We start from the raw sequence: 26,260 nt of genomic DNA on the forward strand, positions 1-26,260 counted from the left end.
ATAGTGATCGTAACTGATAGTCAAGACTCGCACTTCTCATTCTTGCCCCCCGAAGCAGAAGCCGCACCGTGCTGACAACACCGACAAACATGCCTCTTCCTCTTCGTCCGTATAGCCAGCATAGTAACCAGCATAACCACCAGCCCACCAAGAACAACCCAACCGCTCGAATATGAGCCCGGCACCGGAAAAGAACCGCCCAGGTAGCGAGAGACGGCAGGCTCATGGTGGTTTGCAGGCATAATGAAATAGCCATGAGACTTCCCGTACAGGTTCTGGTTTGAATTCCCACTGACTTGGCCTTCAGCTGGGTTGACTTTGTCATGAATGGGGTTTTGGACGTTCTCTGATCCTGCTTCTAGAACGTCCTCTTGGAATGGGTGGTATATTGGCTGGTCACCGGGTTCGAAGCCCGGCTTGTGTTCGCGGAGCCAGCGCTCATAGTCTGTTTCGGGGCGTTCGCTGTTCTTGGATGGGGACATGTTGGTTGTGTTCGTGATCCTGATTCGGTTGTGAGCTTATGACTTGATCAAGGTATTTGTGTTGTCGTCTACGCCCAGCGTTTAGTACCGGACTGGAAAGACTGGCTGGACAATATAGAAGCGTGGGAGCGAGTGTTGGCTGCAAAAGTGATTGCAGTGTCACTTAATAGCCACTGTGACTGTGATCCACGTGATTGCTCTTAGTATTGCCTGTGCTACTTGATTCTCAGTGTTTGATTGCTTTCCTTCTTTTTTCCCCACGCAGGGATGGATGATTTCACTTCTTATGATTGCTGTGAGGCTTTTTTGCTTTGTCTCGAGCTCCAATCAATCCTCACTGTTTAGCACTGCCACTCCGCCGAGGAAATTAGATTCAAGGTATTAGGAAAAGGAGCCACTCACCAGGTCGAGATTTTCAGGGTCTCGTTAGTCGGTTCTTCTCCTCAATCAGATCCTCCATCTGTCTCCAACTCCACTGACCCTAGAATGCAGGATACTGCCAACAGTGGACGTATGCGAGCAGTCATTTCCTGTCCCCGAGTTGATCTTGAAAACGCCTAAGGACGTATCATCCCCGACTGCTGTGAGACAGTTTATAGCCTGAGCCTGGTCCTGCCCAGTGGTTTCTGCCATCCACGTTGCACTGGTCACCCAGACAGACCAATCCCGCTGCACACCCTGCCCAGGTCCGAAACAGCCCAGGCTATTTAGAGGGCAATAGAATATCAGGCTATCCCAATCCCCTCATCCAAGTATGTAAGCGCTCAGGATCTGCGTGAGCTATTACATATTGCCCCTGGGGCTCGATTTACACTTTTCACCTCACCTCACCTCACCCTACCATATCCCATCCGACACTCTCCCAACAACCACAATGTCCTCACCCAACGAAGGCTACGGTTACGCCCTCCGCCGCAACCTCTCCTGCGGATCCACCGAAGTCGACTGCGGCGCAACCTGGGGTGGCTTCCACGCCTGCTGCCCCTTCGAATCAAACTGCCCCCCGGACCAACCAACGAGTATCTGCTCCAAGTCCTCAGAGATCATCGACGAGCCCCGCTGCGCAAACAGCTCTTGGAATCTCTTCTACGCAGCGAATTACTTCTGCTGTGATCTGGGACAACGGGCGTTTATGCGCGAGGATAACTCGTACGTCGGGTGTGCGAATGATAGTAGCTATGTGTTGGCGGCGAATCAGGTGCTGCTGAGTGCTGTGCAGAGTGGAACGGGTTTGTATACCTCTTCTAGATTATGACTTGCAGGAGGTGGTCTAGAGAATGCCGTTTGTTGACTCTTGCTGAGTCTCCGGACTGAGCTGCTCTGCTTAGGGTTGTGTTGAGAAAAGCGCTAACTCGACGACTCTCTCTCTCTCTGTCTGTCTTATAGCTACCGCAACTGTCTCAGGCACATTAACAGCCGGTGACTACACAACAATCACAGCATCTACTAGCACTACGCAACCTTCCACCTCATCCTCACGGGACTCTGCGACCCCATCCCCATCCCCCTCTGAATCAAGCACCTTCTCATCCACAGACTCAAACACAACCGCCGTAGCAATCGGCAGCGCCATCGGCGGCGTTGTCGCCCTCGTCCTCATACTCGGCGCATCATACTGGTTCTTCAGACGTCGGCAACGATCACAGCAAGCAGCTAACGACCCTTCTCAACCTGCCGATCTCAGCGGTACCGGGACAGGCAAAGACCAGCTCCATGAGGCGCGCGCGAGTGCTGAGATCAGGGAGTTGGAGGGGGATGGTGCGGATGGATTCAGGGTTGGGACTGGGAGGGAGGGTGTTGTGACGATGCCGGTTTATGAGTTGGAGGGGGAAGGTAGGTTAGGTAGATGATATATCAGATTTGGGGTGGGTAGATTGAGTTAGGGTTTTGGGATCGGATGGAGCTGGATTGGCCTGGGTTGGTTGGCCTGGGTTGGTTGGCCTGGGTGCAGTGAGTAATGGTACTTTTATATACATTTATATACCTCGGCTACTCATAGTATGTACTTTATCTGCTTCTCGAGAATTGTGTGGTGGTGTCCACGAGTACATGTATTCTTAATTTAAACACAGCCCTGTAGTTATTGATTTACCATGGGTACTATGTAAATTTATAAGCCCAGACGTCCCCTCTTTTCTTTGTTGCTAGTTAAACTAAAAACAAGCTCAGTGCCCGGTCGTTGTTTATTTTGACCGCATTGTATTGTAGATCTTGGTTGGAGTCGTGAATCTTGAACTTAGGGCTTTTTCTCCCGTTTCGCAGGTTGGAGAATAAAGACTGCTAGCATACCTACAATCTAAGCTAGCTATACTTTCATGGGATTTAAGCTTTTTCGGAGCGTAAAGCTCCAGTCGCGACATTCTATTACCGTAAATAGCTATTGATATACACTGATGTTTCATCGGAACTGCTCGTAATACTCCATCTCCCTCCTACGCTCCTTCACCTTCTCTAGCACATCCGGGCTATATAGCTCCTCGTGCTTTTTCCCGCCTAGAAGAACTTCCTTCTCATGCCGTGTAGCCTCCTCCTTGGTCATGCAAACTAGATCCTCCGGCTTGAACGGGATAACGACCTGCCCCTGCTTCTCCCACTCGGGATCCGGGCGGAAGCCGTTAGCCGGCCGTTCCCAGAGAGTAAGCGATAGCCTGCTTGGAAGACCAGTGACTACGCTCTTGCCGCGCCAGATCTCGTCAATGAGGTAGATGACGTCGTCCCTGGTCATGGGGACCTTGAGGCCGAGGGGCTGAGAGCCGATTTCTGAGCGGGCTAGACGCTCGAGTGAGACAAGGAGGTTGGTGTGGATGCTGTCGTAGAGTTTGTCTTTGCCCTTCCCGCCCATGCTGTATTCGGTTGGGTAGCCTGAGACGTCGCAGATGACGTGGTTGGCGAGAGTGTAGCCGAAAACTGCGGGGAGGGTTCCGAGGACGGGAAGGATTCGGGAGCGGAAGTCTGGGAGCACAGAGAGCTCGTCGACTTGGCCTTTTGTGAATTCTTCTTCGGCTAGCGGGAGGAGGGTTGCTTTGCCGGGACCGGGCTTTTCGGTGGAGAAGACGACGGGGATGCCGGTGGTGACGCCGAGGAGTTTGAGGCGTCTTCGGGTGCTGCGCGAGAGTCGGTCGTCGGAGCTGACGGAGATGTCTGTGATCATGACGCGAGTGGGGTCTGATTTGCAGCCTGCGCCCATTGAGGAGATTACGGGGATGGAGTGGGTGTGGCAGTAGTGTAGTAGCTCGACCTTGGATTGGATGTTGTCAATGCAGTCGAGCACGTAGACGGGCTTTTGTCCTTTGTCGGCGTCGTCTAGAGACCATGGTGCCAACAGGTCATCGGCAACAGATCCGCCAAAGAGCTCATTGCGGCAATCGAACCTGACCCATGGCACGATCTGCTGCATTCTCCGACGAATACAATGCACCTTGGGGGTTCCAACATCTGCAAGTGTGGCGAGAGCGTGTCGGTTCAAAGACGAGAGCGTGACTTGGTCGAAATCAATCAGCCGTATCTTCGACACGCCCGAACGAGCCAGCGAAGCCACGGCATGCGACCCAACACCACCGCATCCAACAACAATTATGAACGCTGATCGAAGTTTCGTAAGACCTTCGTCTTTGAGGAAAACGCGGTTTCGGGCGAGCTGCTCGAGGATAAGCTCTATGGAGAAGGTCGATTAGCAAATATGCCTCCGCTTGATACTCGGGGGCGGCATCTACATACCCTCGTCATAGTCTCCTTCTTGTGCTCTGCGCGCAAGCACAGCACCACGTTCGTCTTCTTTGCTCCAACCTGGCCCCGCTGATGCAGCACCAAACTCATTGAGTGACACTGCATGGTGCTGCTCGTTGATCTCGGGTATCGAGTCCTTCAACCGTTTCACCCGCTCTCGTCTCCGAAACTTCTGAAAGCCGAAAATGGCGCCCGCGACAGCAGCTCCGGACAGCACCGCGGTTGCCGCAAGCTGAGCTTGGTGGGAGTTGTTTTGCCGTTGAATCCACGACGCCATTTCTGTGGTATTTTCGCGCTATATCATGCGTTTTTGGAGAACCCTGGTTGCGCTCGAAAGATCGAATTATCTGCTAGCAATCTGTGTGCTTGTTAGAATGGCCGCCACAGAATTGAGGACACAATCGAGACTATGCAAGCAAAAAATATTCAAGAGGTATAAACTCACCATAATATCATAAAACCCATCAAACCCACTGCAGGCAGAGCATCGTCAAATTGTTGCTCCAAAAAGCCCCAACAAAGTGTGATGACATAGTTAGTCACGTGCCAGGAGCTATCGCAATCCATGCCCGCGTCACAACAATCTTTCTCTTTGCTCCCTGTATGCGTCAGGTAAGCTCCCTCGCACCTCCAGGTCTCGCTGGTTTCTGGCCGGACATACTGTTCGGTGCAGCAACTGACTCTATTTACTAGGCTCGATGACCGAACCTCGCTACGATCCCAATGACGATACCCCATTCACTAGAGCTTCTCATGACACCTTGATCAAGCGGACAATCCCGACAAATTGATATCATCCTTCGCGCGCTTCGGCAACCGAATGGGAGATGAAATTTGCCCAAGTGTGGGTGATTGAGTTTGAACAGAGATCTAAGGGATTGCGGCTGTTCCTCTCTTGTCCCGACGCGAACCGTTGGTTTAATAAGGAGTCAACTAATGCCTGTTGAGCTCCTGGGCGTTCCTCAAAGCGATACTTTCGATCTGCTGTACCTTCCAAACACCCGACTGAGATCCCATATCATCACCACTTGTCCATAATCGACTCAATGAACATTGTTTCCTACATCTAGCGCCTTTCTCTTGTGTTTTTCCTATTCTGTTGATGTCCGTGAACTGCCCAATGACGAGTACGTTGTACCAAAAGCCAAAGTTGTAAGATAACCGGCCTTTGCGTGCCTTCTTACGAAGCACATGCCTGGAGATCGATGAGAACCTGAGAGCTAATCCGAGGGCCTTTATTCGAGATTGACTGTTCTGAATTGAATATCATATCCATAGATTTGACTAAGGCTTCAAAGAATATCACCATGAACGCGTACTCTGTAACCGTACTAATTTACTCTACCTTGACCAGCTATAAGCCTCAAGATAGTGCTCCTACTATCAACCTGACGAGGTATTGAAGTAAACCCTGTTGATCGCCGTAGATCGCCAAGATCACTGATTTTCAAGTATGTCATGAGAGGAAAGTATGCAAGCCCTATAGCTACAGTAGTATTTTGTTGCTGCTAACCTTGGTTGATAAGGCCTGCCAATATGTGAAGTTACAAAGTCCCTGGAGGCACAGGTACGAAATTAACGTTTCCATTGGACGGCTCGAAGCCACTACGCACGTTCCTTGGAAGCTCGGCTGTCTCGGCACTTAAGCGGCGCTCGCATCTCTATACAGAAGCCGTTAATGATGCGTTGGGTGCAGCAACGGCGCGAAGCCATGACGCGGCTAGCAGAGCTCGAGGTACGTATTGTACTTATGCCTGCGGGAGAGAAATTGTCAACGACTTAACGAGTCAACCGAAGAATATTCCTCCGCACCAGACCGGTGTAAATAATGTAGATGTCATAGTTAGTCTAGACTCTCCGGATCTCCGTGGGGCCTGTAACCTTGAGAATGATATCGCGGGATGGCCTCAGGAAATGGCCGAAAACGGCGATTCTCGGCCATGACAGCGCTGGGATACCACATCAGAGATAGTTTGGAGTATGCTCACTCCAAGCTCATCTGAGATGATCTCCGGTAATTCAAGGAAGACCCTGGCTGTTCCACGTTGAGGACGTTTCAGCGGGGCGATCCTGGCCTGTTGCGGATGAAGAGTTACACCACACCGTTCATAGAGAAGATATAAAACACTTTCCACCCCTGAGTCTCGGGACTTTCTGAAGCCATAGTCGCGGGTATAAGAGTGACAGCTTGCCGGGAAATAATCTGGAAGAAGTTGGTGAGCTCTACACTGCAGCTTCCACGCGGCGTGCCGCCACTAAATTGTTAGTATCCGTCGCTTCGCGGCCGCCATTACGACAGCAAGCCAGTCTCCACGCAACACCTTACGAATATCTTATTGCGCCGGCTCCTCCCCTTTTCTCTTTCGCGCTCCATTTCTCATCGCTGCGAGTCAGCGAGATATATCAAGCCGTATTGTGCGACCTCGAATTGCTGGTCAATTCCTCTGCCTGACATCATCGGACGCGCTTTCGGATTTTGTATCCGTATCAGTCCGCATTTGCGCCGAACACTTATACTCCGGAGCATGCGTTTTTAGGAAAGCCGATATGTACGGAACTCGCACAGCCAATCGGTGAAGAAAAGCTGGAAATATCCTCAACTAGGCTGCCGTAACACAGGTCGAGAACTTGACTGTGGCCGGCGTCGAAAAAAAGTTGATTAGGCCCCAGTCCGGCCCGGAATTGCTTCAGTTCATCGAACTTCTGCCGCCGTACCGCCAGCATGCTCACATTCCGGAAGGCGCTCACTGTAGCTGCCGTCTTGATCACTTTGATCCTTTTCTTTCGATCCTCACATCCCTCTTCCGCGGTAATCGCATCGCCGGAGCACGCACAATACGATATCACCCAAGAACCAAAGGAGCAGACATCTAGTCAGAATTCAGATTCCACACAGCAGCAGCCATTAAAACAACCTCCCCCGCCACCTACCGCTCCCCTGCGCGAACGCTTGCGCTATCATTATCCGTACGACCTCGAGGCAAAGTTCCCCGCATACATATGGCAGACATGGAAGTATACACCGGCGTCTGTGTGGTTCAGTCAAGACCTGCGCGGACCCGAGGCGAGCTGGACTGAAATGAACCCATCATTCGTCCATCAGGTCATCGCGGATGATACTCTCCACCATTTGATCAAATACCTTTACGGCTCCATTCCTGAGGTCTTCGAAGCATTCGAATCAATGCCTCTGCCGGTTCTCAAAGCCGACTTCTTCAGGTATCTGATTCTTCTCGCGCGCGGTGGAGTCTACAGTGATATCGACACGAGTGCACTGAAACCCGTGGTGGACTGGCTGCCTGATAGCGTTGATCTGTCGACTGTTGGCTTCGTTGTCGGCATCGAGGCGGACCCTGATCGGCCTGACTGGAGTGACTGGTACTCCCGCAGGATTCAATTCTGCCAATGGACGATCCAGTCGAAACCCGGCCATCCAATTCTTCTAGACATCGTGACATACATCACGCAGGAGGCACTGCGGATGAAGAAAGCCGGAATCCTCAAAAAGGGAAAGATGGACAAGACTATCGTCGAGTTCACAGGGCCAGCAGCTTGGACGGACGCTGTCTTCCGATACTTCAACGACCCTGACTATTTCAGCATCGAGCCTGATTCTACCCGCAATATTACCTATGAAGACTTCACCAACCAGGTTGAGTACCAGAAGGTTGGCGATGTCGTGGTTCTACCGATCACTAGCTTCAGCCCCGGTGTACAACAAATGAACGCTGGGGATGTGGATGACCCTATGGCTTTTGTCAAGCATGACTTTGATGGTTAGTCATATTCTTCGTGAGCATGAGAAGCATGTAAACTAAATTCCGCAGGGACATGGAAAACAGATCCCTCGCTCTAGAGGCAGATCCCCATGAATTACACAAAACTCACCTTCCCCTAATGTGGTAGCAATAGCTGAGTTGACTTGCCACAATTGACCGTAACGTCCCTGCGTTATACCTTCCGGATTGGCCCTACAAGCCGCATTAAATACCCTGGACAAGCTCGCCAGCGTCTTATTCGACTGCTAAGCAACTCATATCGAGTCGTTGCTTGTCAGGGAACCTCATTACCGCCCTACATATCCTCGAACGACGGTTGCAATATCTGCGGTGTATGGCGCATGATAGTCAAGCTCTTATTCTCCTGCAATGCAACAACCCGTACTGTTGCACTTGAGAACGCTATACCGGACAAGCAATAACCGTCGACAAAATCATTCCCCTCGGCATCTACCCTTAGCTGAGGATATCAGAGCTCTCGGGCCATCACCGCATTCTGCCCGTCCCTGATATAACTTTTTCCCACGCATCCTGTATGCACTTCATACGAGCCCCCGATACATGTCTCTATGTATATGTGTATGTGTATTCTTCTTCTTTTCTTCTTCTTCTTCCCTGTCCTTCTAGTTCTAGACTTACGATAAATGAATCTAATATCTTTACATCTGATACCTTCCTTACTTTTCTACTCCGTACCGCCAGAATAATGAAACGCTGTTGCCATGCCCTGCCATGCCCTGCTCTGCGCCGGACAGTCGAGTTGAAATCGATATGGGGCTTCTGGGACTACAGGGCTATTATCCATTTGTCTGCTAATGCCGACCCTTTCTTCGTATTCATATTCAACTTCATATTGATGATGTACTCTTTACGCCAATCACAGGATCATCTAGATCAGCAATCTACGGAGAGTGGTTTAGGAAGACTTCGGTTCCCATTTGGTGGTTGGGGTAATTCACCGCGGGACTACTATGTACGAAACAAATAGGAGGTAGAACCGAACCGGGCGTAGATCGCGTGAAGACTCGCTCATAGTATACTATAGATTATTTCAGGATGGCAAGTAGAAAATGAACTTGGAGGACGAATTGAAGGAGGAATATTTCATCAGTATATACTATTAGATCTCGATAGAGACGTAGCCCAGGTCCAAAAGCGTATGTAACATGCACAGTTGGCCAGTCGAGGCTCGATATATTGTATAGCGTTTGGAATAGGTCGTAAGTATAGATAGGTAGTAGATTGTTCGTGACTCGTGTATCAACGCCCGTGACGGGCGCTAGGTGGTTGATGTGATAGTCAAAATGGGGAAGCCAAATGCCGGCACTTGCGGTCAAGAAACGTGGAGTGAAGCATATTCAAGATGCGTGATAAAACAGAATCAGGTGTTTTGATTAGGCCGTCTAGTCTTCTTGGTAGAATGGTGGCGGTAGGGTGTGGAGGTCAATCCCTACGTATTAACGGATTAGGTGGTGAGTCGGGAAGCTAGTTCGATGCAAATGGTTCAGGAAACGGACGGTGAGCAATTCATAGGCAGAGCGCAGAACGTAGGACAGTATCAGAGAACATGTTCCTAGTTAATAGCAAGTCCAGGGGGTAAGTCATCAGGCGAAGGGATGCCCAGGTACCATGTCAAGGTGAGTCAACACGTTTGCAGATGGGCCGGATCCGACGTAATGTCTTGATTGTGAGCTGTGATAGCAGTTGCGTTATGGTCTGGGATCTGACTCGGGCCGGATTTCACTTCTTCGGCTAAAAATGAGCTCGTGCAGCCCTGCCAGGTTCGGGCCGGGTAATGTCGCGGGTGTTGAAGACACGACTGTGCTACCGTGCAAGTCGGAAAATCTAAAAGTCGCTGAACAGTGCTTCATATTTGGACCGCATGTCGTCGGTGTACATGTTCTGAGTCTTTGGGTCCGGGTCCGGGTACTCCTCGAAGTTTCCGGTATCTGCAGGATGGTCGACACGAGGAATGATAGGGCCTTTGATTCGACGGTAATAAAGATCATCCCAGTTGATGTCCGCAAAGAACGGATGGGATCTTACTCTCTTGGAGCCGCCCGAAATATGTCCTAGACGCTCGGCTGGATTCGTTTTGCATAGACAAGAGATAACATTCTGCGCAGCTGGTGACATGTTTTGCGGAAACCGTATGCGGCCATCGACGATTTGCTCATAAATGCGCATCGGATTCTGGTCCCAGAAAGGAGGTTGGCCTACAAGGAACTCATAGATAAGAATCCCCAGAGCCCACCAATCGACAGCAAGGCCATGCCCACTGTTATGAATCACCTCCGGTGCTAGGTACTCTGGTGTACCGCACAACGTATAAGTTTCGCGATCGCCAATCTGCTTTGCGAAGCCAAAATCAACCAGCTTAATGTGACCGTCTGCATCGAGAAGGATATTCTCCGGTTTCAAATCGCGATAGACAACACCTTCGGCATCGTGGAGGAACTCAATCGTCATTGTTATTTCGGCCGCATAGAACTTCGAGGTGCTTTCGGGAAAGCGGCGCGCGCGACGCAGATAACTGAATATCTCGCCTCCAGGACAGTAGTCCAACTTGATAGGAGTCAGCCAACCAACGAAGTCATCAAACCAGACAGATCCGTACCAGCATATATAGGCTTTGACTGTCTGAGAAAGAAGCTATCAAAGTTGTAATGAATGGATGGCCGGATACATCCGCCAGTGTCCGCCGTTCGTTACGAACATGCTCGACTTGCTTTAGTTTGATCACTGGGCTGCGATTAGCCACAAGCTATAGAAAAGATGTGTCATTCGTACCATCCGCCTTTCGTAAAATCTTGAGCGCGTAGACCTTATCAGGCTTTGATTTATCGTCCCGTAACTTCGTCAGCCACACGCGGGCAAATGTACCTGCGACAAGCGATTATTTATTAGACTGGGCCCTTCAAACCGAGCTTCGCATACTAACCTGTACCGAGCGTCTTGAGCAGCGTAAAATCTCTCAGGTTCAGCTGGCGAGCGGAGATTCCCAGCTGTTTCTCCTCGGGTCGGTCAGTGATGACGAAAGGATTCAGGTGCCGCTGCGTCGGCGGTCGGACAGACGCCACCATCCGCTTCTCTCTTTCGTGAACTTCATTTGGATTTCGGCTTCCATTATTCGTAGGGGCCGCTGAGCCCTGCACACCACTAGGTGTTGAGGGGCCGACGGTTCCTGAAGCCATTGGGATGGCTAGAGATCATCTCTCGGAGGATGGCGGGGAAGGAGGGATGCAAGTAAAAGTAAGCACCGGGGTGGCAATTGAGCCAGTGGCGATATCAGTTATCAAGGATGTGAATAGAGGAGAGAGGAGATTGAAAGACAATAAAACAGCTCAAGCGCGATGAGCGATAAACAAAGGAGAGAATATTTGCTACGCGGGAAGAGCTTTTTTTGGATGGCGGCGCTACGGAGGCTCTGACGTTACCGGCTGGCGGGGCAGCCATACAAAGCCACCACGCAGAACAAAACATCCTGTGGAAAATTAACAGGTTTAACCTGATAGTATTTATCGTCCAAAACACACGTATGCATGTACTAGTACAGAAACCCGTCCCAGGAACAAAGAACAGAGTCTTGAAGGAACTGCGAGACGAACCCTGTACGTGATCTAGATAGACCGATACTGGATTCGTCCTGAGGAGCCCGATAGGCCGTTCATCGCCAAACATTCTATATGCTCAGATGGCGCAACGAATAAAACTGTGAGGAGCCGTCAAGCACAGGTTGAATCTTATTGTGAGGAGTGCGTACAGCTCAGCCTGAGCTCTTCGAGTTGAGAATGAGGCCAACGATTAATCTGTAATAGTCAGCGTTATATTCCCAGTCATGTAGGCGTGGACATACCCATAGAGTCCAAGAACTTCGCCGAAAATCAGAATCAGGATCATGCCAACGTAAACCCTAGATTGCTGCATATAAGCACGGACACCCTAGGCTCTGGTTAGATCTGGATCAAAAGCACGGTAATTCAGTCATCGTTTACAGCGTCTCCGACAATTCCAATAGTGTATCCGGCAGCCACTCCCGCAAGACCGACAGACAGTCCCGACGCAAGATGCATGAAACCTCTATATCAGTATTAGCGCATGTTTGAAGGATAACTCGGCTCGACGCACGTGTATAAGCTCAGGTATTGAGCTGGGGGTGGGTTGAGATCGCCCGCTATAAGGACAGCGATGACAAGACCGTAGACGGCGATGATACCGGACATAACGACAGGGATCAAAGACTATATCCACGAGAGGTTAGCCCAATTAACGGGAAACAGAGTTTAGAGTTCCAGCGCGCTGATTCCTACCTTCATGATCAAGTCAGGCCTGAATGTTCCCACACCAGAGATACCAATCCCAGCCTTCGCTGTTCCGTATGCCGCCCCGGCCGCTAATTCAGTGAGACTTTGTAATTATAGTGTATTCGAGAACTGGGAACATACATCCGAAGATCATCTGTCGCAAAGTCGTTAGGTTAGGTGACTTCGAGTTTGGTGGGTTTGAAGGGACTCACGGCTGCAGCAATTCCTGCCTAGGTGTTGTTAGTACTCGAATTGACGTGTTTGCATAGTACAAATAAACGAGGGAGATGCAGGAACTTACAAAGGACAGGAACGGGGCGAACTTTGGCGTAAACTCGCTGGTCGACATGGTAAGCTGTTATGACGGGAGAGAAGGGGAGAGGCGGGAAGAGGATGAAGTGAGCTGGAGCGCCAACTCCTGAGGCGAAAGACTGTGAAGAAAGAGCGGGGTTATATAAGTAACACGAATAGACTGAGCTTGGAGAATAGAAGTCTGGACTCCTTCGTCACGGAAGTGAGGGAATGAGAATAGATGAGGCAAGTTGCTTGCGTGGGCCGCCGTATAGCGTAGCGGACAGCCACCGTCGCCCGTCTGGGTTAAGCCTGACTGACATGTGCCTGTTCGACCCAACAACTGCACTTTGACTTGATTTCCACCCCCGTGCTCTCTTTTCTTCACGACCACGACACAACGAACACCACGACCCGCCCTCGACGACCCCCTTTCCTCCATTCACTGCTCTCCGCCATTCTTGTCTGGTCCCTCGTTCCCCAGACTCGATCCCCCGATCGATCCACACACCCTCCAGGAAAGGATGCTGAGGTTATGAACTGCATAGGCACTGGTCTGCCATTGCGCTCAATCCACCCCCGATCGTTAGACTTCCACACCACACGGAACCGCCATTTGCATACCAAGGCATGAGATCATTCTGAAGGTTCATTTGCGTTTTGCATTCTCCTTCGCTCTGGATCCCCTTTGGACTTTTATTTAATATTCGTTGTGTTCCGATTGACAATCACTCAATTGCGGTGGAGTCCCGTCTGTTGACCCCCCTCTTCCCAATCCGCTATCTCCACGATTCGCACGACAACCCCGAAACGTTGCTGCACGCCTTTCACGATTGGACTCGATACCCTCACCACTCGACTGATCATCAAATCCCCATCCACTCCGCCCTCCTTTCACTGTCTCCCCGTTCTACCCGGCGACTAGGCTACAGGATAGGCTTCGAAAACAGGCGAGGAGATATAATCCAACATGGCCGATATAGGGGGCCAGCAGGACCGGGATCACCGGCCTTACGGTCATCCTCCTAATCCCCGGCGTGATGCTGCATTTTCCGACATTTTTGGCGGCGCACGTCAGCCGGGGCGTTCGCAGACCATGACATCCCAAACACCTCAACTTTCGCAAGACCGAGCCCATACGATGTCATCGCACGTCCCCCGCCCCCAGATGCAGCGAGGGCTCCCGCCTGCACCGCGCCAAATGCAAAATGGTTATCCACCACAACAACCTAGTCAACCAAATCAAGCGAACGGGTACTACCAGGCATATCCAGGGTCAAACAGCATGACTTCACAGTCTCCTCAAGGCGCCCCTCGACCGTATCCCGGACGATTTGCCTATCCCCAGCCCCAGCGGTTGGACTCTCGGCCAGCTGCAGGACCTCCGTATCAGGATCCGAATGGATATAATCGAGGAGTACCCCATGCTGCCCTGAATTCGGACGCTTACAGGTCGAGGTCAATGGCTAGGGTGACTCCACCATCCTATCAACCTCAAACAAATAGTTTTAACCATACCTCCGCGAGCTTTTCCCGGCAGCAGATCTACAATCCAGCAACCCCGATGACCGCACATGGAAGGATTGTACCGGAACGACACGGGAACGAACGTACCATGTCTCTTACTTCATACTCTGTGGACCGTGAGCCTACGCATACCACACAGAATGGGCGTATCATACCGAGTAGGCGACAACCCTCCGGTCCTGTCCAGGCACCACCTGTTTCCCAGGAGGGCATTCCGCCAGTCCGCCCCGACTACATAAATGGAAGGCCGCGGCCCCCGAGCGACGGGTCAACTGCACCTTCACGTACTTTCTCTACAGCGTCCACCGCCCTGCCTGATCGAACCTGGAGCATGCAGAGCACTCTGACCCACGTGCCGAGCACCCAGACAGCAGTTACTCTGGATTCTAACCAATCGCGCCAAAGCAAACAATTACTGGACGTAAATCCGGCGCTTCTTTCACGAGTAGCTGATGCATTCCGTGAACATATCGCACTCAGTGAGAGACAAAAGAACGGTCTCTCGTATCAAAATGCTTTTTCCGGTGCAGATGCAGTGGATGCTATTGGAGGAATTATCAAAACTACAGACCGAAACCTATCTCTTCTCCTTGGCCGCGCACTGGATGCACAGAAGCTGTTCCACGATGTCACCTATGATCATCGTCTTCGAGACGCCCCCGGTGAGATCTATCAATTTAAGGAGACAATGGGAGAGGAAGCGCCGAGTTCCGACGTCAATGGAGTGTTTACTCTCTTAACGGAATGCTACTCGCCAACCTGTAACCGCGAAAGCTTATGCTATTCTATCGCCTGCCCGAGGCGCCTTGAACAGCAAGCTAGGTTGAATATGAAGCCACTTCCCGGGTTGAAGACCTCCCCTTCGAAGAGCAGTCTCCACGGCGATGATGATGGTGATGACAATCAGAAATTATGGATTAACATGGTGCCTAAGGAAGTGTCGGACAACGTTGATGATAAAGAAAAGAAACGCCAGGAAATAATCTTCGAGATCATGTACACGGAACGCGATTTCGTCAAAGATCTGGAATATTTGCGGGACTTCTGGATGCGACCGCTACGCTCCAACAACTCCCCTATCCCCGAACACAGAAGGGAAAAGTTCATTCGGACCGTATTTGGCAACTGCTTGGATGTCTTGAAGGTCAATGGCGCGCTCTCTGAAGCCCTCAACGCAAGGCAAAAGGAAAGCCACGTCGTGAGAACAGTCGGCGACATATTTTTGCAACATGTGCCCCGCTTCGACCCTTTCATTAAATATGGCGCGAACCAACTATACGGCAGATACGAGTTCGAGAAAGAAAAGACATCGAACCCGGCTTTTGCGAAGTTTGTTGAAGAAACGGAACGCTTGAAGGAGTCTCGAAAACTGGAATTGAACGGATATCTCACTAAACCAACTACTCGTCTGGCAAGATACCCGCTTCTGCTAGAGCAGGTTGGGAAAAACACCGCAGAAGGCAATGCGGATAAAGAGGACATTCCGAACGCCATCAAGATCATCAAAGACTTCTTGTCCCGTGTCAATGCTGAGAGTGGAAGAGCCGAAAACCACTTCAATCTCGTTAACCTCAACACCGCACTGAAGTTTGCTCCCACCGACTATGTCGATCTCAAACTCACGGAAGAGAACCGGCAGATGTTGACGAAAATGGCGTTCAAGAAAACGCCTACGGATACTTCTGAAGTCACTGTCTACCTTTTCGATCATGCTGTTCTTTTAGTGAGGATCAAGGTTGTAAACAAACGCGAGGAATACAGGGTGTACAGAAAGCCAATACCATTGGAACTACTTGTTATTCCCCAGATGGACGAAGTCGTCCCGAAACCTGGAATTTCCAAGAGACCGTCGTCGGGTCTCCTTGCCAACCGCGCTGCTGCTAACCCACCAGCCGCGAAAGACACCCTTCCTATTACCTTCAGACATCTCGGTAAAGGCGGCTACGAACAGACGTTATATGCCTCTTCAACGCAGCAGCGAAAGAAGTTCCTTGAGCTGGTGGATGAGCAGCAAACGAAGCTTCGCGAGCGCAATAGTAACTTCTACAACAAATCCATCATTTGCGGCAACTTCTTCAACGCGGTCAATAGAGTGAACTGTTTGGTCCCGATTGGTATGTTCTTTGTCTCCCTTACGAGGTTTTGTGTTTGTGTATAACTTGATCATTTACTAACTGTATGAAGATGGTGGTCGAAAACTGGTCTACGGTACGGATAGCGGCATCTACGTCTCCGACCGAAACCCGAAAGATAGGGCAATCAAACCGAGAAGGGTGCTTGATGCCAGTCAAGTCACTCAGATTGACACGCTTGAGCAGTATCAACTGCTCCTCGTGCTGCAGAATAAAACTTTGACATCTTATCCCATGGAGGCTCTCGAAGTTGGCGAAGGTCAAAACTCGTTAGCCAAAAGGCCGAAGAAGATTCAAGGTCATGCGAACTTCTTTAAATCTGGAATTGGCCTCGGACGTCATTTGGTCTGCTCCGTCAAAACCTCGGCGCTTTCGACAACAATCAAAGTGTACGAACCGATGGACAACTTGGCAAAGGGCAAGAAGAAGTCCACTGTCAGCAAGATGTTCCAGAGTGGCCAGGACACTTTGAAGCCCTTCAAGGTTTGTGCCGCGTATCTAAGTTTCGAAAATCAATCTAACCAAGAAATAGGAGTATTATATCCCTGCGGAATCTTCGTCTATACACTACCTGCGATCGACGCTTTGTGTTGGTTGTTCTCGTGGTTTTGAAGTCGTCAGCCTGGAAACCACAGAGACGCAATCTCTTCTCGACCAAGCGGACACCTCATTAGACTTTGTTGCGCGCAAGGAAAACGTCAAGCCCATCCACATCGAGCGTATGAATGGAGAGTTCCTGTTGAACTACAGTGACTTTTCATTCTTCGTCAACCGCAATGGGTGGCGTGCACGACCGGATTGGAAGATCTCGTGGGAGGGCAATCCGAATGCATTCGCACTCTCATATCCTTACATTCTTGCCTTTGAATCGAACTTTATAGAGTTCAGGCACATCGAGACAAGCGAATTAATCCATATCATGACTGGAAAGAACATTCGCATGTTGCATTCTTCCACACGAGAGGTATGAAGTTTTCTCCCCATCCGATGACAAGTAACTAACAAAATTAGATTCTGTATGCCTACGAAGATGACAATGGCGAAGATGTTGTCGCGAGCTTGGATTTCTGGAACAAGCGGCCGCAGCAGCATTAGGCACCAAGGATGCACAGAAATAGCGCCTTGCTTTTGATGCTTTAGAAAGGATTCCTCATTCTGCTTGAAGCGTCTACATCTTTTTTCAACTCTTTCTTCCTTTTCATACTTCGCTCGTCTCCTTTTTGACCTATTCGAAGAATATCCTTCTAATACCTCAACTTACGTTGCTTTGGCCCGCATCAGAGCGATTCAGTTCGCCCTCTGATCCCGTCTCCATCCATCCGTTCATCTTCTATCCAGTTGGCCATTTATTCCCTGCTGTGTACAATGAAGCGCAAATACCATATGCTTTTTTCCCTTCTTCTCTCATCCTCTTCCTGTCCTCTATTTCCTTGCCCATCCCGCATTGCATGCATCACCTGTTCTTGCTTCTCTTTGTTTTCTTCTTTTCATTTCTTTCCGTTTCCATTTATCCTGTGCGGCAATACTCTGTATCACGTCCACCTCTTGTCCATGTCTATCTTATCTAAACTGCTTCCGGTCTCCACAGCGATCGCATACATTAGTTAGCTGAGGTGCAGAGGGGGCGGCCTAGCCTAGTCGGTTATGTATCCGATTTAGCTTGGGCCTCTGGTCTGTGAATTCAACTGACTTACTTGACTATACAAATTACTGTGCATTTGCATATACCTGGCTAAGTCTAGGTCAACGTGCGTACGTAGAGAAACAAATCCTTTCTCGCAGCAATAGGCAGTAAAAACAGGGATTTTTTGTCGTAGCTAAGGTACTTATCTAACTAGAGACTCCTGTCTGTAAACATCAGCAAAAACGATCGGCCAGTCGATTCTGTCGTCCAAGCGTTTATGTTAACGGAGTGTATCTTCTGTTGATTTACTTATTTTTTCTTTTCTCGGTATCACTTTAGGTAGTCTTACGACTTTGTTGGCTATCTACCCCAACCTACTAAATTTCCAGGATCGATAGGCTCAGATCAGATATCTAGTAGTGAGATGCTAGCTCAAGCCTCAAGCCGCCAGATACGCCACGCAACCAGGGCGTGTCTCCAAATTTACTAGGAATTTAGTAGGCCTACTCACTATAGGATTTAGATCCAATCATATTCCTGGTGCCGCCTATATCGGATAGTCATACTTTGGCGAATAGAATTGCACCAGATTGTGGAGGCCCCGTCGGGGGTGATATAGAGTCCACCTGCAGTGCGTAGAGGGCCGCATATATCTTTTGATTCAATTCAATTCAGTTCATTTCTTTTTATTTATATACTGCCGTGATCGTTGATATCAAGTGCATCTATACCAGTTCATCCATACGGAGGCAAATTATATATATGCTTCAAAAATCCACCCAAGACATAATCATTTCGTTTCAATCCATTCAACACCCTCAGAAATTCGGCACAACAGCCCGCGCGATATCCTCTGGCGGGTGGTAGTGGTGGTACATACTTCCGTAATCTGAGACTACCATGCCGTAACCCTGGTGATGGTGGTCCGCTGGTAGCCAAGATCTGTATGGCGAGCCAGCGCGTGATCGATCGCGCTCTTGTTCTCGGAAAAAGGGATGTAAGCCTGGTTCGGCGATTTCTGTGGGAGTTGGGTAGGAGCGGCTGTGGTTATGGTTGTGGCTATTGTGGGAGTGAGGATGGTCGCCGTTGTAGGAGTCGAGGGGGAGACCAATGGAGTCAAGGAAGGTGGTGAATTCTTCGTAGTGGATTGGTTCTTCGGGTGGGTAGGAGTGTAATGTTGGTGCTGAGCGTTGTTAGTTTTGGGATTTTGGTATGCCGCTGGAGCTAGACTGGGACATACGTGACTGTGGTGCGCCTGAGTAGGTGGATAGACCTCCGGGGAGAAGGAGTTGTGCTGCTTCGAGGATCTCTGGGTCGTGGCTGCCGTCGGACTCTGGAGGTGTGTCGAGCCTGCCGTCGTGGTTCATGTAGGGATTGCTGCTTTGCTGCATCGACCACTGGGCAGCCTCGCTCTCTTCGGGCGATGGGGGTAGCATGTCTTGTGGTGGTTCTGGAGCAGACGGCGCACGGTTGTGGCGGGCTGTCGAGGCTCGACGGATCCGTTGCTTCGTCTCATGATCTGTTTTGTTGGACTTTGGGGACTTGTGGTGTGGTGGATTGATGTCTTCGTGGCCGGTGATGCCCATATGTCTCTTTAGAAGATCGCGGCGGGAGAATGCCGCACCGCAGAAGCAGGTGTAGGGCTTTTCCTTTGTGTCTGGACTGACAGTTAGTATAAGTAATCACTGGGTCTTGAATGGATACGCACGAGTTCGAACATGACGCTCGAGATGTTCTGTCCGGCGAAAGCTGCGGCCGCAATGGACGCATGTGCGCGTCTTTGCTCCCACGCTCAGGCGACGGTCGCTTTGAGAGGTAGGGCTGTGATCCGGAGGTGACTGGGATAGCATCTTGGACATAATGACAGTTAAGACAAGAGTTGGAGTTTGGAGTAAGGTGTGGAAGATCGCTCCACAACTTGGAGAAGGGAAGTGAGGGAGATGCAAGAAGGCAGTGGTGAGTGGACTCTTCGAGTAGAAATAGAAAGGCAGGCAGTGGAAAGAGAGGAACGAGAAAGAGGAGAAGGCGCCGACGAACCCCACATGGCGATGGATATGATTATGATTATGATAACAGCTGCTGCAGCAGACGATCTGATTTCTCCAAATCGCCGGTCTTGTTATATTAGAGACTAGCCTGCCTTCCTGTGGCCGCCACTTGCTGTCGGACTTGATCCGCTCTGCCATCGACAATCTATATCTATCCGGTGTCGCTGTCATCACGAAATCAGAGGTATTCATCCAGTCTGTCTCTATCTGTTTCATTATTACTGATTGAGAATAGCCACTGACTATTGCTCGTTGCCAGGAAAGCACCCTCCGTCGCCCTCTCCCAGACTCCGCCGCAGCGCTGATCCAGACCCAACGACATGATCCAAGCGTCCACCCCCGGATTTCATCTGTCTGGCCCGGAAATTACCCAGAATCTACCCAGAAACCCACTGCTCTTTTCAATCGGCCGTGGTTCGCCATCAACACTCGCTGTTCTTTTTCCCGGAACTGCTATGGAACCCATCCATAACTTCATAACGATGCCTCGAGACGACAAATGATGCTCCCTGCACTGGAGACGAGTGACAATGGTATGGACGGAGGACTTTGGGATTCCCCGGCGAGCCAACGGGGAACCAGCGGCCATCCCCAGCCTACTGCACGTCCATCCTTTCTCGACCTTAACCGCCTAAACTACTCTTTTCGAGTTTCACTTTCAAGGCAATAATCGCAGACACTCTCATTAATTTCCCAGCCGCACCTCGCCCCAGTGGTACAGCTGCGGGAGCGGTACACTCCTCCCTGACTCGTATCAACGCCATGAACCAAACACCGGATGGGTCCCGAGTCGCCGACCCAACCAGTCAACTACTGTCATATCGACCCTCTACAATGCGCCGCAAACGGCATTGAGTATGAAGCAACCGACAAAGACAGAGAAGAGGAGGTGGCAAACAACCTTCGCCCCTGCCCATCTTTGCGGCTTTGGTCCTGGCCCAGCAAACTCAGGCTTCGGACGCTCCTGCTAGCCGCCGAAAGTATAACTTTCAGCCCTTGAACCGTTTTGCCGTTTATCCCGCTCTCTAACATTGAGCCGACTCGATGGATCGGTTAACTGAATCAGTCTCTGATCGGCCAACTGTCCGCTTCACTGCCTGCTCCACTTGTGGATCGGTGTCAAGAGAAGGCGCGACTGTCAGCCTGTCCCTGGCAGCCCTGACTGGCATGGTTATCACGACCAAGCACGATACAATTGCGAATTCAGAGCTTCTTCTTTCTTCACGACAAAGCAACTTTGCATCGAGATCACCGGTTGATTAACGACTCCCAAACTCGGTCGAGATTGGATAATATTAGCTCTCATGCAGAGCCGAAATCCGACTTGGCAGTTCATATCCTCGCGTTTTAGCCTAACGTCGAAGGAGTATGAGCCTTGAGGCCTAAAGGCCGAAAAGAAAGTTCACTGTCCAGGTGACTGTCTATCAACACTGCTTCTGTGCTCTTGATATGCACCGTACCTTGGTCCTCTCGAAACCCAAAATGCAAACCCGTCGGAGGTACCGCCGACACTTTCCCCCTCTTCGTAACTTCGTGGCTGCGGGACTTTGGGAAGGTCCAACCAACGGCTCACCTTGGCCAAGATTTCCCTGAATAGGCAGTCCGACGCATCGTTCCGTCGGAGGCCCCGACATCGCTATCGTGACGCTTGTTCCTTAAGTAAGAGAAATCTGGGACGTCCGCCGGAGCCCGGAGACATGCCCGGTGGCAGCGGTGCCCGCCCCAGGCTAGGAGCCTAGTTGGCTCCAGGCTAACCCGCTCATTCCCACGTGGTCATGGTCACGGACCAATTCTCCCTTGAGCTGGTTTCATCGTTATCGACCGTTGCCCGCGGCGCCGCCTGCGTTGCCCGTTGCAGAATCCCTTATCTGTGGATCTCGTGCAGCCCGGGCTGACCGTTGAGGAATACGGAAGCTGTCCGTTATCCCCTTCGCTTGCGATATGCTGAGACGATAGGAACGGAGCCGATCGATAAGTGTTTGTAGCTCACATAGACTCATTAACTACAGCACGCTGCAGTAGCGCAGCGGGCAAATTCCCGGTATCTCGAGATTTGCCGGAATGTAGCCGGGAAGTGAGGACTACCGTGAGTCATGTCCCATGGCGTCAACTATCTCGTAGATGGACCATTCGGCGTTTGAAAATTATACGATATGAGGTGCTTTGGTTGTAAATGATATGCTGTGTTGGCAGTGGCTCTCGTACCTGGCCAGTAAGCCTGTGAAGATTTCTTGAGTTGGAGATTGTGTAGCTTATTTTGGAGACAAAAAGCTTAGTATCAGCAATGTCATAATTCTAGAGATGTGAATAGTATGTCCTGAGTATCACGAATATCAAGAATATAGATAGAAAATCACGAAATAATGCTATTATACAATTTCTCTAAGTCTCTAACCGGGTATACATAGCATAGCAGAACACAACGCAGCAAATTCGCAATCTCACCCCCAGGTCCCACCACCACCACCTCTCCCCTGCCTCTTCTGCGCCGACAACCGCCAGTCATCCTCCCCAGCAAACCGATTATGCAACGGCTGGATCCTCTCCGCCTTCTTCCTCTTGCTCAGTCGATCCGTCGGCGCAACCTTGAAGAACGTCGGCGCCGCCTCAACAAGCCACTTCGGCTCAATCCCCGTCGTGCAATGCATATACTCCTTCGTCGTAAGTACAAGCGTATGGTAGATAACGTGTTCGGCGGGTTTTCCGAACAGTGCAGAGCTAGGATGCATGTACACGGGCGTCCCTTCGACGAGAGTCTTGTACCCCTCCTGTGGGTCCTTGCGAGCTGCGTTGCGGAAGAACCCTGTGCATAGAGCTTGTCGGACCTTCGTGGTGTTGCGCCCGCACGAGACGATGGAGTGGCGGTAGCGCTGCATGATGCCGAGGAGTTGCTGGCGGACGTCCTGGGCGCGCTTGATCTGGCGGGCTTGGATGAAGTTTTCGAAGCACCAGGCATTGTTGAAGTTGGCCTTTTTCCAGCCATTGTAGACGTTGAGGAGCGTGAGGTGGTCGCCGTGGGGGTCGTGGAATTTCGCTTTCTTCTGGTCGGCTTGTTGTTGCTTTTCTTTGGGGCGGTAGAAGACGGATTGGATGGATAGCATTGCCACGATGCTGAGCATTTCTTCGGAGCAGCCGAGGTCGACGGAGGCGATGAGAACTTTGGCCAGGGCCGGCTCCATGGGGAAGTCGGCCATTTTGCGGCCTAGCCGGGTGAGGAGGCCTTCGTCGTCGAGGGCGGAGAGGGCGTAGAGTTCTTCTAGTGCTGTGAGCATGGTGTTTGTTGGGGGTGGGTCCATGAAGTCGAAGTGGAGGAGGTCGTTGATTCCCATGGCTTTGAGCATGAGGATAGTGTGGGAGAGGTTTTGGCGTTGGATTTCGGGGATTGTGGTTGGAAGCATTTCGGACTGGTAGGCTGCTTCGGTGTATAGACGGAAACATTTTCCGGGACCAGTTCGGCCGGCGCGACCGGCGCGTTGTTTGGCCTGCGCCTGGGAGATGGGCGTTACGACTAGAGAGTCCATTCCGAGTTTTGGATCGTAGGCGTTTTGCTTGACGAAGCCGGGATCAATGACATAGTAAATGTTATCGATTGTGATGGACGTCTCAGCGATGTTTGTTGCAATGACGACCTTTCGGCCGCCTGGTGGCGCAGGGTCGAAGATTCGACTTTGCATTTCGCTGGGAAGGGCAGAGTAGACGGGAAGAATGATTAGCTCTGGAACAGTTGATCCCAAGGCTTTCATTCGCTCGTAGAGAATCTCGCATGCTGTGTCGATTTCCTCTTGTCCTGTCAAGAAGAGAAGCATATCTCCTGGAGGCTCCGTCAAGTGGATCTGCATGACAGTGATAAGTGCTGCATCCAGGTAATCAGACTCTGGCTCCTTGGAGTACATGATCTCCACGGGGAACGTCCGACCGGGAATGGAGAAGATAGGACAGCCATAGAAGTACTCTGAGAACTTGTCGGCGTCCAGCGTAGCAGACGTAACAATAAGCCTCAAATCTGGCCTCCGCTTGAGCGTCTTCTTCAACAGTCCGAACAGAACGTCAGTCGCGATCGTTCGCTCGTGAGCTTCGTCAAGCATAATCACAGAATACTTTTTCATATCCGGATCCAGCAAGACTTCTCTTTGGAGCATTCCGTCAGTCATGTACTTGATCTTCGTCTCCGGGCTGGTACAATCTTCGAAACGGATGGTATATCCAACTTCCGCACCAAGCTTGCACCCGACTTCCTCAGCCACACGCTTAGCAACTGACATGGCAGCAACACGACGAGGTTGAGTACAGCCAATGATACCCTTGTTGCCCCAACCAGCTTCAGCCAAGTACTGCGTCACTTGGGTAGTCTTTCCTGACCCAGTGTCTCCAACAACAATCATCAGCTGGTTCTCCTGCACAGCCTGAAGCAGCTGCTGGCGGAACTTGTAGACGGGTAGACTCTCTCGCTGCTGCTTGATCGACATGCTCGTCCGCTTTCCGAATGTTGGGTTCTTGCCCATGGTGACTCTCTTCCACTCGGGAATAGTCTCGTCCTTGGGCTGTGCAGTGCGGAGATCAGCCGCGAATTGTCGTTCATTAGCCATGGGATCCTGCCACTGCGCGTTGAGATCCACATCTGCCGCTTGCTCTGCGGCTTTGTCTTGAGCCTCCTGTTGCCTGATATCTCGTCGATCCTTGGCTAGGTTGGTACCAGCCATGGCTGCGCGGTTCATAGACCCATCTGGAGCCTTAACCACTCGAATGGGCGAAAGTTCAAGCGACATCTTTGTCTGGCCAGCCAGGAAAGGAGGTTCCTCGTCTTTCACCTCGATATCAATATCTTCCTCTTCTTCAAAGGTACCTTCGCCGGTCAAGGTAGCGTGGTACTCTTCGTCGAGGTCGGGGTAGTCCGCTGCTGAGACCACGCCGGACGCAATGAGCTGCCTAATCTCCCACCTTTCTGGGGAAGTCAAGCGTTTGCGGTTCCTCATCGGCTTTCCGTCGGAATCCTCAATAACGGGAACGTCTGAGCTGAGGTTGCCGTATCGGTCGTCATCTGGCATGCCGTCTAGGCGCTCCATATTGGCACCAGATGCAAGTCGCTTTTGAGGAATGAGGTCTCGCCCGGTCTGCTGATCCACCTCTTTCATGGACAGGCCGATGCGCGAGCCTTGTATGCTGATAACTTTGACCTTGACCGGCTGGCCGCGAGAAACGAGATCAGAAGGATGATTCACACGGGCACCCTCCTGCATCGCAGAAACATGAACCAGTCCATCGACCTTCCCTTTGACCCCCGGTAGATTGACGAACGCGCCAAAATCCTTCACGCCCGTAACTCGCCCATCGTAAACCTTGTATAGAACCGGCTGGTCGTCCAGTTCGACAGGCGGAGGCTTGCGAAAGTGATCATCCTCGTCTCGTCGCCCTCTCCGTCGCTCACTTCGTCCATTCCGATGTCCATCATCTCTGGATGTGTACCTCCCCGTCGACCGGCCAAATTCATCCACCCCATCGTCGTCCCTCTTGCGGTAGTCCGGACTGCGCGATCTCGACTTGGACCGATATCTATCCCTCCGCCTCCGCCGACTGTGATCATCATACTCTGGGCTCCGACTCCGCTTCCTCTTCTCATGATCCGCGCTTGCCCGCGGCTGTGTCTCGGTCCTCGCCTTCCCCGCCAACCCCTCCAACATCGCAAACGTATCATCCATCGCACTATCCTTCGCATCCTCCTCCACAACCTCATTCGCCGAATAATCCACCTCGCGATCCGGCACAGCCAAGCCCTTAAACACCCTCGCCTTCTTCTCCAACGCATTCAAAGCATCCATATCATCACCGCCATTTGCGTCGTCATTCCCATTCTGGTGCTGCTTGTTCTTCTGCTTATACGCCGGATGCATCGTGAGCACCAGCCGATCCACACTCTCCATTAGACTCATGGGGAACTCGGCGCCCATATCCTCCAGCCGTTTTTGGAATTCGCTGAAGGACGAACATTCTAGGTGTTGCGAGATGACGAATTCGGCGAGCACTTTGTCGCTTACGCCGAGATGGTTTTGCAGTTCGTTTGTTATGCGGGATATGAGGGAGAGGTGCTCGAGAGATTGGAGGTCGTCCATTTTTGCGGTTGGTGTCACGCCGGCTGTGACGGGTGATTGAGGGGAATACAGAAAGGAGAGAAATATTTGTTGTAATATAGAAGTTGCGAGAGAGTGTAAGACACTCCTCGATAGAACCGAGGTTTGTAGAGAGTTGAAAGTAAAGACTGGAAGTTGAAAGGTCAACCTGAAGCTGTTGCGGAAAATCGTTGTGGCGCCGCGGGCTGGGTTGTGGCTGGTGAGTGTGAATGCGCCACTCCT

The 26,260-nt window shown here is 51.1% G+C and overlaps 9 protein-coding genes across 9 annotated transcripts; 2 read left to right on the forward strand and 7 right to left on the reverse strand.

Moving 5' to 3' along the window:
- Positions 1-20: 20 nt before the first annotated feature.
- On the reverse strand, positions 21-482 carry BJY04DRAFT_222081 (uncharacterized protein; the record flags this gene model as incomplete). The annotated part of the gene is made up of 1 exon (XM_073717292.1): positions 21-482. The coding sequence occupies one exon, from the start codon at positions 480-482 to the stop codon at positions 21-23; it is 462 nt and encodes a 153-aa protein (XP_073567342.1).
- Positions 483-1,805: 1,323 nt separating this feature from the next.
- Positions 1,806-2,238, reverse strand: BJY04DRAFT_198214 (uncharacterized protein). Its single transcript, XM_073712578.1, has one exon. The coding sequence runs from the start codon at positions 2,080-2,082 to the stop codon at positions 1,906-1,908; it is 177 nt and encodes a 58-aa protein (XP_073567343.1). The 5' UTR covers positions 2,083-2,238; the 3' UTR covers positions 1,806-1,905.
- A 591-nt stretch (positions 2,239-2,829) lies between these two features.
- Positions 2,830-4,696, reverse strand: BJY04DRAFT_198216 (tRNA threonylcarbamoyladenosine dehydratase). The gene is made up of 3 exons (XM_073712579.1): positions 4,654-4,696; positions 4,200-4,566; positions 2,830-4,136 (listed from the first exon to the last, which is right to left on the reverse strand). Exons 2-3 carry the CDS (start codon positions 4,483-4,485, stop codon positions 2,881-2,883), a joined length of 1,542 nt encoding a protein of 513 aa, XP_073567344.1. The 5' UTR covers positions 4,486-4,566; positions 4,654-4,696; the 3' UTR covers positions 2,830-2,880.
- A 1,845-nt stretch (positions 4,697-6,541) lies between these two features.
- On the forward strand, positions 6,542-8,260 carry BJY04DRAFT_128265 (glycosyltransferase family 32 protein). The gene is made up of 2 exons (XM_073708443.1): positions 6,542-7,984; positions 8,036-8,260. The coding sequence occupies exons 1-2, from the start codon at positions 6,931-6,933 to the stop codon at positions 8,062-8,064; spliced, it is 1,083 nt and encodes a 360-aa protein (XP_073567345.1). The 5' UTR covers positions 6,542-6,930; the 3' UTR covers positions 8,065-8,260.
- Positions 8,261-9,832: 1,572 nt separating this feature from the next.
- BJY04DRAFT_222085 (cAMP-dependent protein kinase) lies at positions 9,833-11,181 on the reverse strand (the record flags this gene model as incomplete). The annotated part of the gene is made up of 4 exons (XM_073717293.1): positions 9,833-10,552; positions 10,605-10,729; positions 10,778-10,870; positions 10,929-11,181. The coding sequence occupies 4 exons, from the start codon at positions 11,179-11,181 to the stop codon at positions 9,833-9,835; spliced, it is 1,191 nt and encodes a 396-aa protein (XP_073567346.1).
- Positions 11,182-11,474: 293 nt separating this feature from the next.
- Positions 11,475-12,842, reverse strand: BJY04DRAFT_198223 (V-type proton ATPase proteolipid subunit). The gene is made up of 8 exons (XM_073712580.1): positions 12,593-12,842; positions 12,504-12,521; positions 12,433-12,445; positions 12,298-12,380; positions 12,116-12,228; positions 11,983-12,067; positions 11,844-11,929; positions 11,475-11,796 (listed from the first exon to the last, which is right to left on the reverse strand). Exons 1-8 carry the CDS (start codon positions 12,638-12,640, stop codon positions 11,754-11,756), a joined length of 489 nt encoding a protein of 162 aa, XP_073567347.1. The 5' UTR covers positions 12,641-12,842; the 3' UTR covers positions 11,475-11,753.
- A 6-nt stretch (positions 12,843-12,848) lies between these two features.
- Positions 12,849-17,940, forward strand: rom2 (putative Rho guanyl nucleotide exchange factor (Rom2)). The gene is made up of 4 exons (XM_073712581.1): positions 12,849-16,223; positions 16,294-16,724; positions 16,774-17,205; positions 17,253-17,940. The coding sequence occupies exons 1-4, from the start codon at positions 13,553-13,555 to the stop codon at positions 17,334-17,336; spliced, it is 3,618 nt and encodes a 1,205-aa protein (XP_073567348.1). The 5' UTR covers positions 12,849-13,552; the 3' UTR covers positions 17,337-17,940.
- Positions 17,941-18,525: 585 nt separating this feature from the next.
- On the reverse strand, positions 18,526-19,950 carry BJY04DRAFT_198226 (C2H2-type zinc finger protein). Its single transcript, XM_073712582.1, has 3 exons — positions 19,574-19,950; positions 19,106-19,522; positions 18,526-19,048 (listed from the first exon to the last, which is right to left on the reverse strand). The coding sequence occupies exons 1-3, from the start codon at positions 19,722-19,724 to the stop codon at positions 18,684-18,686; spliced, it is 933 nt and encodes a 310-aa protein (XP_073567349.1). The 5' UTR covers positions 19,725-19,950; the 3' UTR covers positions 18,526-18,683.
- A 2,404-nt stretch (positions 19,951-22,354) lies between these two features.
- BJY04DRAFT_222089 (putative RNA helicase-like splicing factor (HRH1)) lies at positions 22,355-26,020 on the reverse strand (the record flags this gene model as incomplete). Its single annotated transcript, XM_073717294.1, has 1 exon — positions 22,355-26,020. One exon carries the CDS (start codon positions 26,018-26,020, stop codon positions 22,355-22,357), a length of 3,666 nt encoding a protein of 1,221 aa, XP_073567350.1.
- Between the last annotated feature and the right edge of the window lie 240 nt (positions 26,021-26,260).

The sequence above is a fragment of the Aspergillus karnatakaensis genome (assembly GCF_047715665.1).
Source record: "Aspergillus karnatakaensis strain CBS 102800 unplaced genomic scaffold BJY04scaffold_55, whole genome shotgun sequence".
NCBI classification, from domain to species: Eukaryota; Fungi; Ascomycota; class Eurotiomycetes; order Eurotiales; family Aspergillaceae; genus Aspergillus; species Aspergillus karnatakaensis.

What these genes read in the sequence shown, in the direction of transcription:
- BJY04DRAFT_198214 (XM_073712578.1), bottom strand. Translation starts at nt 2,082, where the DNA reads ATGAGGACGAGGGCGACAACGCCGCCGATGGCGCTGCCGATTGCTACG.
- BJY04DRAFT_198216 (XM_073712579.1), bottom strand. Translation starts at nt 4,485, where the DNA reads ATGGCGTCGTGGATTCAACGGCAAAACAACTCCCACCAAGCTCAGCTT. An exon ending in AGAAGGAGACTATGACGAGG is followed by an intron (nt 4,137 to 4,199) that starts GTATGTAGATGC and finishes CCTTCTCCATAG; the next exon opens with AGCTTATCCTCGAGCAGCTC.
- BJY04DRAFT_128265 (XM_073708443.1), top strand. Translation starts at nt 6,931, where the DNA reads ATGCTCACATTCCGGAAGGCGCTCACTGTAGCTGCCGTCTTGATCACT. An exon ending in TGTCAAGCATGACTTTGATG is followed by an intron (nt 7,985 to 8,035) that starts GTTAGTCATATT and finishes TAAATTCCGCAG; the next exon opens with GGACATGGAAAACAGATCCC.
- BJY04DRAFT_198223 (XM_073712580.1), bottom strand. Translation starts at nt 12,640, where the DNA reads ATGTCGACCAGCGAGTTTACGCCAAAGTTCGCCCCGTTCCTGTCCTTT. An exon ending in CAATACCTGAGCTTATACAC is followed by an intron (nt 12,068 to 12,115) that starts GTGCGTCGAGCC and finishes ATACTGATATAG; the next exon opens with AGGTTTCATGCATCTTGCGT. An exon ending in GAAGTTCTTGGACTCTATGG is followed by an intron (nt 11,797 to 11,843) that starts GTATGTCCACGC and finishes TGACTATTACAG; the next exon opens with ATTAATCGTTGGCCTCATTC.
- rom2 (XM_073712581.1), top strand. Translation starts at nt 13,553, where the DNA reads ATGGCCGATATAGGGGGCCAGCAGGACCGGGATCACCGGCCTTACGGT. An exon ending in ACACTTTGAAGCCCTTCAAG is followed by an intron (nt 16,725 to 16,773) that starts GTTTGTGCCGCG and finishes ACCAAGAAATAG; the next exon opens with GAGTATTATATCCCTGCGGA. An exon ending in TGCATTCTTCCACACGAGAG is followed by an intron (nt 17,206 to 17,252) that starts GTATGAAGTTTT and finishes TAACAAAATTAG; the next exon opens with ATTCTGTATGCCTACGAAGA.
- BJY04DRAFT_198226 (XM_073712582.1), bottom strand. Translation starts at nt 19,724, where the DNA reads ATGTCCAAGATGCTATCCCAGTCACCTCCGGATCACAGCCCTACCTCT. An exon ending in CGAGCGTCATGTTCGAACTC is followed by an intron (nt 19,523 to 19,573) that starts GTGCGTATCCAT and finishes CTGTCAGTCCAG; the next exon opens with ACACAAAGGAAAAGCCCTAC. An exon ending in CTCAGGCGCACCACAGTCAC is followed by an intron (nt 19,049 to 19,105) that starts GTATGTCCCAGT and finishes AACAACGCTCAG; the next exon opens with CACCAACATTACACTCCTAC.